This window comes from Microtus ochrogaster, chromosome 17, assembly GCF_000317375.1.
Source record: "Microtus ochrogaster isolate Prairie Vole_2 chromosome 17, MicOch1.0, whole genome shotgun sequence".
Lineage (NCBI taxonomy): Eukaryota > Metazoa > Chordata > Mammalia > Rodentia > Cricetidae > Microtus > Microtus ochrogaster.
Window position 1 is genome coordinate 12,629,964 of NC_022019.1, and position 13,707 is coordinate 12,643,670.

A 13,707-nucleotide genomic window follows, 5' to 3' on the forward strand; every position below is an offset into this window, starting at 1 on the left:
ATTTCCTTTCCGGGGTTGGTTAAAAGATCAGAGCTTTCCCCCAGCTTCCTCCTCTTTCAATAAAGCAGAATGTCCTGGCACTGCTCAGGGGCCCAGAGAAAGGCAAGGGGGATTCTAGTTTACCGCTCTCCAGACAAACATCTGCAAGTCAAAAGCCCACTGCAAACTGTAAGTGAAGAAAGCAGATCAGAAAATGCCAAGGGAGAGAATTTACTGCGATCCTGGGTTTGAAACAAAACAAAACAAAAGCAACCACATACGTGGCTGAATACATTTAGAGAAGCATCCAGCAGCGTGTGCTCCAAAGAGCTCACAGTGGTCACTCTGAAGAGTAAGAGCCAAAGGGGCCAAAGGAGAAAGGGCTTCCTATTTACTTTGCCCTTCCTACATCTCTGTACTACCTAGCTGTTTTTCAGCAAGCATGGTTTATCTTTACAGTCTTTAAAAGTTACGTGTTTTCAAATTAGGATCACAAAAGAAAAAAACTCAGTACTTTTTATCGCTAAAGAGTAAAATATGAATTTCCAATGATCTAGAACGGGAGACCTCCCAGATTCAAAGTGGGAATGATGAACAGTACTAGGTTATCCTGATAATAAGTGAAACCTGGGCATCTGTGCAAGGAACATCAGTTATCCTTGTCTTCTGCAGTGATGAAGGGAGGTCTGTTGATCTATCTATCTATCTATCTATCTATCTATCTATCTATCTATCTATCTATCTATCTATCTATCTATCTATCTATCTGAGAACGGTTTCTCCATGTAGCTCTGGCTGTCCTGGAGCTCACCATATAGATCACAGTGGCCTTGGAATCAGAGAGATCCACCGGTCTCTGCTTCCAGAGTGCCGGGATTAAAGGAGGGCATCACCACACCTGGCCAACCTGACAATCCCGAATGGAAAGGGAGCCATAGGGACTGACTCTGAAGTAGGTTCCCTTAAAAACGAGCAAGGGGAATAGCCAGAGAAAGAAGAAAGAAGCTATCAGAAGAAACAGTGCTGGCTAAGTCAACCTGAGAAGTGAAATAAATGGATATCCCATTTAGATACCCATAGGCATGCACTAGGGGAAGCATGAAGAGTCTTGCAGAAGGCGGGGAAGCTGGTGTAACTAGTGAGGAGGGGCAATATGGGCTTGCAGTCTAGTTTTGTTCTCGCTTGCCTCCGTTGCTTATATCTCTGGGTTGAAACCTGTACACACACACACACACACACACACACGCACGCACGCACGCACGCACGCACGCGCACGCACAGAACTTTGCTGAATGGCAGCTTCAGGCGGCAGTGGGCTTCAGTGTTACCTTTGAATCCGCGCAGGCCCATGGGACCTGTGGCCCCTAACTTCCCATCATCACCCTTGGGGCCAGGCAGTCCTGGGGTACCTCTCTCTCCAGGAAGACCTAGGGTGAGAAGAGACAAGGATGGAGCTACAGATTCAGAAAAGTCCTTTAGATGCCAAAGCCTGGTTTAATAATTCATGCAACCTCGGTCTCCCATCACCTCTGCGTCTTCTTGTTTGCATCCTGCAGGTCGGCTCAGAGCATCTGTATATGCACCTTAAATCACCCTTCCCTGCCCTTCATCCTTGAAGGCCTAGTAGTGCTGCGAGTGGATAGTAGGGCCAGTCCCATCCAGATACCCATACGCAGGCTGGACTTCTAAATTCTGCACACATCTTTTGGATTTCTTTCTGTGCGCCAGGGATAAAGAATCTCATTTAATCCTCGTGACTAACATAAAGGTATTAATTCATCCATGCTACAAATAAGGAAATTAAGGCTCACAGATGGTAAGTCACTTGGGCACACAGCAAAGGGCTTTGGAGGCAGGCTCTGAGTCTTGGTCTTTCTTACAGAAACATTGTGGTTGGTCACCATCATGTCATATTTTAGGCTGAGGGGTTTGCTGGTCCTTAGGGAGGAGGGGATGCTATGGGAATGGCATTAGGGAGTGAGAGAAGGGTGAGGTAATGCCTCAACCTATTTAAAGACAAACAAACCAAACCAAACACTCCCTTTCTTTCCATAAACAAAGAGGCAAAACTGTGAGGACGTCCACAAAACCAATCAATGGGTACATAGCCTGCCATCCCATTAGGCCCTGGGCTCCAGGTTCTTGGCCATCAGACCCTGTGGCCACAGCCTGTACTGAATGTACCATGGTGAGCCAGAATCAGCAAACACTTTTATGAGCAAGAGCCCAAGGCCCCCAAGAGTCCTGACCCGAGTCTAGTCATCGCTGCAGAACACAGTTCTCTTAATCAACTGCCTAATTGTTCTTTCCTGCTTGGAGAGCAAGCTGCTTTTCATTGGGCCCTTTTTTCCACAGCACGAGAAACCTATCCCCGAGTCATTACCCCAGGGCTACTATCAAATGACTGGGAGAGGACAGTGGCCTCCCAAGGGTGTGAGGACGTCAAAGACATTGATGGAATGTCTCTCCCTTCTTGACACGATGCATCTGTTCCCAGGGTCTAAGAGTCCTGTGGCAACTGAGCTCCAAGCCTAAGGCAAGATGTGCCCAAAGCTCCCCACCCTATGATTCACTGGGCAGGAAAAGTGGCTCTGCTGTCCTGGGAAACCTCAGGGCATCTTTGGCCATGGAACTGAGGACAGAACGGAGGTCAGGCTGGAGACCTCCCCTTCCAGGCCCCATCTTCTCTTCTTTGTCTGTAATATACCTAGTGATTTGGCAGGAACAATTCCTAAAATAAATAACCAGAACCCTCCCCACGAGGCTTCTTCTCCTTGCATCATTTTGAAACCTCCTCACTCTGAGGAATGTCACATGTGACACTGGCTCAGGCATGGATAGACTCACATGCTTGACAGAGTCCCTGATAAGAAACGCCTAAGACCATGAGCCAAAGGAAAATATAGTCTTTTTAGAAGGTCCTAAATGCCTCACCCCATCTGCCACCAGCCATGGGGAATGGGATATCAGGAAGTGAGATGGGGCAGGGGCGTGTCAGACTCCTAGTATCATAGAACTCTTCCCGTGGGGGCAGTGATTTAGAGGACCTGGGGACTCTTGTGAGTTCTTGCCTTAAGATTCTGGTACTTTTTCAGGAAAAGCATTTGGCCTGTTCTGTGACTAGACTGACAACCGCTTAGTCACCTAGTTGAAGAACAGTGGAAGTTTATTTTCCCTAGGAAGAGAGGTCAGGGATGGACTTGAACCCCCGCCCCAGGTTCCTTCCAGGGTATCCCATTACCTCGCAGTCCAGGGAATCCAGGAGTACCTGGCTTTCCCTCCTTTCCTTCATTGCCCTGGTCACCTTTGGGTCCTGGTGGCCCTGAAAGAGGACAACAACAAGGTTAGAGGGTAAGAAAGCCAGGACATCCGCAGAGAAAGCAAACAGCTCCCCCGTAACGAGAGGAAGAGCCAGGATTCTGCTTTGGAAGCATGGAGATGCCAGTTACTCGGCTCTGGGGGACATCAGGGGAGGTTTCCTGAAATCTCAAGAAGAAACAGGTACTAGCTAAGTAAAGAAGGGGAGACGGTATTCAGGGTTATTGATGACCCTCTCAAGTCCATATGTTGAAGTTCTTATGGTTTGGAAAGGTGGGGCTGTAGGAGGGGACTGGGTTTATATGAGGTCATGAGGATGGGACCTTTCTCAGTGCAATTAGTGGCTTTAGAAAAGGAGAAAAGTCAGCTATGGCGGAGCACACCTGTAGCCCCAGCACTTACTCAGGAGGCAGAGGTAGGAGGATGGTGAGCTTAGGGCCAGCCTGGGCTATAGCATAAGCTCCCGTCTTCTGTCTGGAGCTTGGCACTAGCGCTCATGTATGCCTTTCCTTTGCCTTCATTCCTGTCCCCCACATCTCTCTCACTCTCTGCCCAACTAGGATACAACAAGCAAAAAAAAAATAAATAAAATAAAATAAAAAAAAATTATATATATATATCAGGAAAGGAATCCCTCACCTGATCCCAGTTATGTTCGTACCCTGAACTCAGTCTCCTAACTTCCAGAACTGAAAAGAAAGAAATGCCTGTGGTCTAAGCCCCCTCAGCCTCCATTTCAGTGGTCAGGGCTGATCAAGCCAGCGTGAAGAGGAAGAGTTGTGTGCAGAGGAAAGCAATCCCTACAGGAGCTTAAGGCAAAGATGCAGCTACGTAAGCTATGGCGAAACTAACAGCAGGGGCTCAGTGGGCTGGGAAAGTGGGGGTACTGGGGGCCTAGATGCTGGATTTGACCCTGACCGGGGAGTACTAGAAGCCTTGGAAGGGGCCTGGTGGGAGAGCCACATTAGATCTGCATACAAGGAAGGGAGGAAGATGGCTGGGCTGTATGTGAAAGAGGGATGGTACAGGGGGAAGGTGAGAGGGGCAGGGAGGCAGGGAGGCGGGGAGGCAGGGAGGCAGGGAGGCAGGGAGGCGGGGGCTGTGGTCCATTTAGGTGGAAGGTAGAAGAACCGTGGGTTAGGAAAGTGGCCATCCGAGACATGGGAGAAGGGCCAGGCTGTTTAGAAAGTAGGATGGTTTTTGCTCCTCCTGGGGAAGCAGTGGAGGAGGCCAGGGGAAGCAGTGGAGGAGGCCGGGCGAAGCTCAGGTTTCCAGCTTGGCACCTGACCGGAGGATACATTTCTAATGGCTTGTGAGTGGGGCTTCCTTCCAGGAGAGGCTGCAGTGTGGCAGAGACTCAAGTATACATGACTGAATTCAACCTCCAGCCTCCATGCCTGTACCGTGTGTGGAAGCTCCTTGTCTGAGGCCACACAGGCAGCCAGCTGGTGAAGGAGCCATGCTCTCGGTCCAGGTCTGCCTGGCATTCATCCTTTCTGCCACACCCATGAGACCAGACATCTCGCCCATCCCACCTTCCTGTCACTCATTCTGACACCTATTGTTCCCAGGCTGGTGAGCACAGAAGTCCCCCACCCCTCGTCAACTCCATATGTCTGCGATCTGGGTGATTCTTTCTTGGTCCCATGGTTCCTGCTGGAGAAGCAGACCTGGGGTGTTTTGGTGCAGCCCTCACACAGCCTTGCCCCGTGGTTCTCTCTTTTCTGCTTCCCAAAGGCATCCTGAAAACCTGCCCCTGCTGTGGGAACCCAGACTGCAAACACTCACGTCTTGCTCTACTGGCTGAATAGTGCTTTCAACGCATCCATCCTCAGAACCTCCTCCCCTTTCTTAGGACACTGGGTTTCCGTGGATGTGATTAGCTGAGGTCATCCTGGAGTGGGATGGACCCTAATCTTGTGACCAGAGACATGGGACAACAGAGGCAGAGATGGGAAAGAGGCATCTGCTGACCAAGACTGCCCCGGTCACTGAAAGTTCAGAAGACACAAGGAGGACCCTCCCTCTGAGTTTCAGAGCCATGAGACCCTATAGATGCTTGGTTAAAGACTCGTAACCTCTAGACAATAAGCTGCTAATTTTAGCCCCAGTCTGTGGTGGTCTCCCAGGAAACCAAAACATGTAGGCCCGCAGCAGACCAGGGTCTTGCACAATCGATATTTGACAAACGAACGAGTATATGAGATCACAGGGTGTTAATACATACAAAACAACACGGCTGCCAAGATCGAGATGTACTGATACATTCCAAAAGTTGGCACTGTCCTCAGCCCTTAACCCAAGCTGACAGCCATTTAACAACTCAATAACGTGAGAGCAAGGAAAAAGCAGTCAACTTTTTTTTTTTTTAATTCACGAGTGACAGAAAGCATTCAAAAAAAAAAAAGCTGAAGGTTTTAGGCGTCATCTTATTTTGACCCCAATTCTCAGATAACAGGATCAAGATATGAAAACTGTTTTACCAAAAACTACACGCCCAGTGAAAGGCAGGGCTAAGATTAAAAAGAGCTCCATCACCCCTTTCTCCATCCCCATTCTGAATCCAGAAGACTCCCCTCTATGTCAAATTCAACAACAAAGGGAACTCAGCTCAGATCTCTGTTGCTAAATCCCCACCCACCCCAGACACTTCACCCTACTTCACTCTCCATCTCTCCCGGCCAGGGAGCCTGGGCTCTGAGGTCTGGGCCCTCTACAGCTGTGCCAACCCACATCTGCCATTCTGCTTCTAAGCAGTATATGCGGTTACAACCTCAGTTGTGGCCAGCCTTGCCCCTGTGAGCCTTTTTACTTCTCTGATTCTTATAGTCACGTGTCTTGGTTTCTGTTTTCTGAGGTAGATCACAGTGTGGAGGGGGTTGGGACAAGGTCTGCCTACCATCTGAGCCCACAAGGACCCTGCCACTGACTGCTCTGCCTCAGTTTCTCAAAGCTACAGGGCCCTGGACATCTACTCTTCCACAACATAAGTGCAGGGTGTCCCCTTCCTCATTCAAGACATCCTGAACGAAGAAAAGGGCAGGGCAGAGACTGACAGCTCCATTCCAGAGCCAGGAGCACAGCGCCTCCAAGAAGTTCAGAAGCAACCCTGCTGGAGAGACCCTCACGGGCAATGGGGACGGGATGTACCTGCTGGAGAGACCCTCACGGGCAATGGGGACGGGATGTACCTGCTGGAGAGACCCTCATGGGCAATGGGACGGGATGTATCGATCTTCTATCCTTCTCAGAGTATCTTCATCTACTTTGAAGAAGGTGGGAGGGTCATATAGCCCACATACCCCAATTCTCCTCGAGCAGATATACACTTGCCTTACAAGTGGCCCCCATTCACAGCCATGGTCCACTTCTATTAACTGGAAACCAGAGTCCCCTTGGCAGACCTAGAATCCAGCCCCACCCCCCACCCCTTAACTCCACAGACCGAGGAGGGCTCCCTCCTCCATCCACTAGATGGTGTTTTCTATCGAAAACACAGCAGCTGCCAGATGAAACTGCTTTGAAAACTCGTTTTCACTAATTAAGAGGTGTGCTTTCTTCATTTCTGGCTTGGCATTTGACTTGGAGAAGCCGTTTCCCCTCTCAGGGCCGTGGGATTCTCCGCTACGATACAGGAGGATTAGACCAGATGATTTTAGAGGCCCATTCCCATTCCAAAGAATTTTAGAAGGCTTGCCTTTTAGCCATCTGCATGTGGCTGGGTGGCCTGCCTCAGGGCTTGCTGTACCAAAGTTTTCTGGCATGTCTCCCCTCTCTGACTTTCTTTTCTCCTCCAGGGATATCCCCATCTCTGATAGGCTAAGTTCTCTGTGCCTTTAAATCCCACAGACAGATTTTTGACGGACCTCCTTGATGCTGAAAAAAAAAAAAGCAATGCTCTGCTGAATGCCCACGAAGGTGAACTGAGGTTAGAAGCCACAGAAAACGGCGCAGCAAAGTGAGAGAACAAAGCCATTTGAGGGAAAGCTCAAGGATCACGTAAATGCTCTCATCTTCGAAAAGTACATACATTCGAGTATTTGTGGATTCTGAACCAGAGGAGAGCAAAGGGGAGGGTGTTGTATATGTGTCTGCCTGTGTGGGTGCATACATGTGAGTTATGCATGTAGGTATCTGTGTGTGTGCATATGTGTGTACCCATGCGTTATGCATTCACGTATGTGTGTCTGTTCATATGTGTACATATATACTGAATTATGTATGCCAGTGTTTGTGCATATGAACGTGTGTATGCTCCCGAGTTATGTACAGAGACGTCTATGTGTGTGCCTGTGGATGTATACGCCTATGTGTGCACATTTGAATTAGGTATGTAGTTGTCTGTGTATGTTTGTATAAACACGTGTGAGTTATATATGCAGGAATCTGTGTTTGTGAATGTGTCTGTGCATGTGTGTGTGTGCATGTGAGTTATGCATTCAAGTGTGTTATATATTTCTATGTGTATGTATAGGCATGTATGCATACGTGTGTACATGAATGTGTCCATGTGGGTTTAGAGAGGATTAAATTAGAGAGGAATGAGATAGAATTGTAACAGGAAGCCGCTCCAACAGCAGTATAGAAAAGCATGGAAGCATACAAGAACACTCTGGATATGTACCACTGAAGGCCTCCAAGGTGGTTATAGCTTCCTGTGGTCACTGTGGCAGCTCAGAAGATTGACCACAGCATGATGAGGAGAGGACTCGGGGATGAAAGTGAACTGGAGAGCTGCAGATGGTTCTGTCTACCTCTGTAGGGGAGTGCCAGGTTGACCAGGCCAGAGGGAATCTTCCAGAGAGCATACCAGGAGCCATTGAAGAATGGCTCACACAGGCCAGAACCCACACTGACCCCTAGTTCCATCTCACCTTGAAGCTTCCTGGGTGGCACTGCCCATGCCAACACACAAGGGGACAGTGATACATCCCCAGAGAGGTGCCGTTCTTGAGAGATGCTGTGTGGCATGCCCCTTGGTATATCCACATGCAGAAGGTGTATTTAAGAGGATAGTTTCAGCTGGGCTGACTACTAGACCAATCAGGATTTCACGAAGCCCACAGCCCTGACAAGGGAGAGACTGGTTTATCAGGAAAGAGCAGAATCAGGTCTCTAGGCTAACAGTTGTTGGGTGTGCTGGCTAGTTATTTATGTCAGTTTGAGACAGCCAAAATTGCAGGAGAGAAGAAAATCTCAACTGAGAAAAATGCCTCCATCAAATCAAACCATAGGCGAGCCTGTAGGGCTTGTAGGCGGTATAATCCCAGTGTTGGTGGTTTGGGGATCTATAAGAAAGCAGGCTAAGCAAGCCATGGAGAGCAAGATAGTAAGCAGCACCCCTCCATGGCCTCTGCATCGGCTCCTGCCTCCAGGTTCCTGCTCTGTTTTCAGTCTTGCCTTGACTTCCTTCAATAATGAACTATGATGTGGAAGTGTAAACCAAATGAATTTCCCCAGTTTGCTTTTGGCCATGGGGTTTCATCACAGCAATAATAACCCATTCACGAATAACTTCATTCATTCACACGCAGGGTCTTCTTGTATAGACCAGTCTGGCCTCCACCTGTTGATCTTCCCACCTCCCTCTCCGGAGTGCTTGCCTACAGGCATGTGCCAGCACACACAATCAATTGTATTCAGGAAATGAATCGGATGTACTCCACCTGAACAAACAATGTATGTTTTCTAACATGTTTCTAGTAGGCCAAGTTCAAGTGCAGAATTCTCCAGTCCTTGGAGCTACACTCATTTGGGCAGAACATTCCAGAGTCATATGGCGTAAGACTTAAAGGTGAGGGTATAAGTTTAAACTGCCATTTTGGGATGGGTCCTTGGGAAGAGCTTTGGAGGGAGATCCCTGAGCAGAAAGGGCAGTCAGGAATCACTATGGGCTGGGTTGGGTCACTCAAGTACCTTTGGCAAGGGTGATGTTCCTCAAGGCAATGGAGTGTTCCCAGTCTTTGAGACGCAGGTCCTCCGTCACTACGTTGAGCATGGCCAGCTCTTGCTTAAGTTGCATCTCCATGTCCATGTGCACCAGCCTCATGCGGCGTGTGTCGGCGCTGGCATTGCTCACCAGTACCTGCAGGTCCTGCAGCCGCGTGCTGTGCAGGGCCACGTCATAGGACAGGCTGTGGTTGAGGCCACGCAGGGCCCCGCCTACATCAGCCAGCTCCTCGCTCAGGACGCCAACCCTGTGCGCCAGCCCGTCCAGCAGGCCCTTGTGCCGCTGCAGCAGCAGCTGGCTGCGATTGCTCTCCACCTGCAGCTGGTAGAGTTCCAATTGTGCAGAGTCACTCTGCTGTCCTGTGCGGTCACGCAGCAGGGCCACCGCCTGCTCGGTCTGTGCCGCCTGCGCATGTAGCCCCCACAGCGTACCCTCCAGCCGCTGCACCAAGCCCGCCAGGGCCAAGAGCGAGTCTGTCTGGTTCTGCAGTGCATCCTGAACCTTCCACACTTGTTCCGTCAGGTCCGTCTGCAGCGGAGCCTGCAGCAGCCGGAGCTGCATGTCCCGGAAGCTCTCATTCAGCTGGTTCACATTCCGAGTCAGCGCTTTCAAGTCATCGGGGGAACTTCGAGGCCTGGACACTGTAGAGGAGGTGAGAAATGAAAAGGAGTTGGATAGGAAGGTCCAGATAACAACAGGCAAATCTATGGCATACAATAGGTGCTCAATAAAAAGTGAATGAAAGGGAGGGATGGCTGATCCTGAGTGCTTCAGTAGATCTTGGGCACTGGGCTTAACAGTGGTCCCCAAACATATGTGCCACTATAATCATTTGCAGATATTGCTAACATCGGGTAGGATGTGGACTTCGGAACTTTAAAAGATTCCTGGTAACTCTAGGTTGGAGCCTAGTTTGGGCTCTGCTGCACAAATACACACTGTGTGTTAGGTAATAGGAAATGGCAGGGTTTTCCTATTGGATCAATGTTGGATATGGACAGTTCTGTGGAACTCAACTGAAGATATTGGTTATTCTCTCCAACGCTCAGGGAACATCCTGGAAGAGGGGACGGAAAGAATGTCGCTTCAGGAGGAAGGGTTGGTATACAAGGATGTCTGCCAAATATGGCAGCGCCTTTGTACTCAGGAATCGACAGAACCACACAAGACTGGCCTGCCAACATTCTGTCCTAGAGGAGAGAGGGCTTCATGAGGTCCCATCCTCCTTGAAGATGGTTAATGGTTGAAGGTGGTTAATGGTTGCTGGAGAAGAGAGATGCTTTCTTCAATAATGTGGCCTCTGGCTAGCTGTTCAAGCTCTTCTAAATACTGTTCACCATGTAACTCTAATTAAACTTGATTACACACACACACACACTGAGAGAAAGAGTATATTGTCTTATGATCCCTTCCACCTCAGGAAATGGGTACCAGCAACCGTCTAAAGTTCTCCCCATGCACCTACAGGAACTTAATAATCTAATTGCCGGTGACAACATTAAGAGATGCGACCTTCTGGAGGCGACTAGGTCATGTGGGTAGAATACACTATCACAAATATGATTATGACTTATACATGAAGCTCAAGGAAACTGTCCACCCTATCCCCATAGCAGGACGTACAAGAGATGCCATCAGGCACTGTATCATCTGGGGCCTTGATCCTGGACTCCCAGCCTCTGGAACCATGAGCAAGAAATTTCTGTTGTTCATAAATTAGCCAGTTTAAGGAGTTGCATTACAGTGGCTCAAACAGACTAAGCCAATCCCATTGTACCTGCTTTTACAGCTAGATCTGTTAATATGGTCCATGATAGCACAGCAAATTCTGCCCCAGTGGGGTAGCCCAGAACTGGACTTTCCTCTATGTCTTCCCTGGAGCTGCTTAAAGCAATCCCATCAGGCAACAGGCAGAGCCAGGCTGTTAGCTATGGTGCTGCCGGTCTGTGGCTTCCTCTGTTCAAGGTCCCACCTCGTTCTACTGCAGCAACAACATCCAAGGGTGGGGGGGGGCGCATTCAGACCTGTTCCTTTCCTTCTCTGCCCCCTTTCACCCTTTTAGGTTCTCTATGTTCATCCCCAGCAAAATGAGCCACTCCAGCCCCCTCCCAACATTTCCCTGTGGATAGTGGTCCTTTCCCTGGTTGTGAAATATCCTAAGAGGAGAAATCTTCTTCGCTGGATTCTAGCATCGCGGTGTCTCCTGGGAGCTTCTGCAAACTGGGTGCCGAGGTATTGAGGGACCGCTGCTCTGCTCTGTAGGGTCAGGAAAGGAAACCAGCAGCTATGGTGGGATTGGGGCAAGAAGGATGAGCTAATTCTGCTTTGGAAATCTCGAAAACCAGAAGACCAGGAACTTAGTACAAAGCTTAGTCCAACAAGAAAGCAGGCATACAACTTCTCTTTGTGGACTCTGTATTGGGAAGTGATAGGAGACAGGAGGGGAATGGTGGGACATGTTTATATTCTGTATTACAGAGACACATATGCACTCCCTGTAGTCAAAAGGAAGCAACCCATACACGGATTTCTAGCTCAGCATCCACATACTGTTGGGAGTTTGTTTGTTCGGAGATACCTCCCCACATCAGCCCAGACACCCTTGGAGAAATACAAAGTCAAAACCAGCAAAAGCTAACTCGACTCAGCATTCCTAGAAGTTCTTGAGCCCACACAGCCACAGAGTGAGGGGGAGAGCATAAGGAAAAAGGAGAGAGGCACAGACATCACGAGTCTCAGAAACGTGGCTGACACCTGAGCAGAGGGGCAAGCAGAGGGGGACACCTGACTCCTGGAAGGATTGGCTGGCTTTGCTCTGTTTTCTCCCTGTAAGATCTGCTGACCGGAAAAGAGATGGAGTGAAGGTATCGAGGGTACATCAGTCTGCTGTCGGCGCAGAGTGCCGGCACTGTGGATAAAGGGCAATGTGAAGATTCAGTTCCTGTCTCTGATTCGGAGCTCACAAGTATCACGAAGAGAATTCTGATTGCAGAAAGAGGAAAATGGGTGGTTGAGGGTTCTTGGGTCACATGACCCGTGCCTGTACTCCCTCTGGGACGTCCCTGGAATCACACAGCACTTGCGGTGAACACAAGTCACTTTAGATAAGGTTCTGCGGTGTGGAACCACGCGAAGCCTTGGATGCCTGCTTCAACTTTCCCCTTCGCTTTGACCACGAAAATCACTCTGCCAAGCTCTCACTCAGCCTCCCCACCGTCAGTTAGTTATAAATATTGGAATGTTTTGCGTTCTGTTCATATTTGTTCATTTGGCCATGCCAGATGAACCCATGGATCTACCCATGGATTTTTCCCTTTGGTAGAATGGAGAACCCATGTGTTTCCTGACAGGGTGGCCCTTTAGAATTTCAAAAAAATGCATGGATCTTTTCTGCTTAAAATCTCCGCTTCCCTCATTCATTTTCTCAAGGCCAGGCTTAGCCTCCAGACATTCTGGCTGCCTTCTGTACTTGTTCTAGCTTGTCAATCACACCTTGATTGACAACATTAAATGACAAACTAGTTTAAACAAAAGTATGGACAGATGGAGCCTAGCAGAAGAACCAGTTCCTTTACTTTGGTCATGAGACTTCTGGTGAGGTGGCCCAAGACAGGAATACTTAGCCCCTTCTGGGCTCTGCAGCCACTGAATGGATCCCCACAGTCTCTGGTGAATGGGATGTTCTCCCATTCTACTGATGAAGAGACCAAGGCCAGGAGGTGGAATGACCATTAATGACCTGCCTCCTGACCCCTGTTCCCATGGCCCACACCACTGTCGCCCTCTGGAAGGTGACTACAGAGTTGTCAATATAAAAGCAGCTTCCGGGGGAATGAAGCCATGCGCAGCCGCAGCCAGGAGTCCACAGGACTGTGAACTGCAGGAATCACAGCAGGACAGTGTGTCTGCATGCGCCCCCATGCCCCCCAATACACATGGGGTGTGGTACTGAGACAGGGCAGGTGGAGAGCAGAGATCCCAACACTTCTCATCAGTCCCTGCTGAGGACACCCCAGAGCTCAGGCAAACCTCAGTCCATCAGAGGAAGGAAGGCCACCCTGAGGTGTGAGCATTCATTGTGCTTCTGATGCGTGACTGGGAGCGACCGGGAGAAAGAGTGCCAGCCCCTTGGTTGAAGTTGCAGGTGGTTTAAGGTCATATTTGCCCAGAGTCCAGGTAGTGAGCCAGGAATTCTTTTTCCTCTCCCTCCTTCCCAGCCCTGAAGGCCACAGGCTCTGCCCATCAGACCCTTCTTTGGTACCTGGAGGCTTTGGGCCTTTCTCTTTGTCCAGGGAATGAAGCTAAACCTGTGTCCTGTCCATATAGGAACAACAGACAATTGCCTTCTCCAATCTCAGGGAGTCTCTGGGAGTCCTTGATCCTTGCACAACCAATCAGCATACAAATCCAAATTAGAAAGAAACTCCTCCCCCAAGCCACACCCTCCTTCAAGGCTCATT

At 49.4% G+C, this 13,707-nt stretch overlaps 1 protein-coding gene across 1 annotated transcript in view; it reads right to left on the bottom strand.

Moving 5' to 3' along the window:
- Positions 1–13,707, bottom strand: part of Scara5 (scavenger receptor class A member 5) — a 97,701-nt gene that overhangs the window by 25,882 nt on the left and 58,112 nt on the right. The window contains exons 4-6 of the mRNA XM_005355505.3: positions 9,214–9,888; positions 3,221–3,301; positions 1,308–1,406 (exon numbers count right to left, since the gene is read on the bottom strand). Coding sequence (XP_005355562.1) covers positions 1,308–1,406; positions 3,221–3,301; positions 9,214–9,888 — 855 coding nt within the window. The remainder of the gene's footprint in view (positions 1–1,307; positions 1,407–3,220; positions 3,302–9,213; positions 9,889–13,707) is intronic.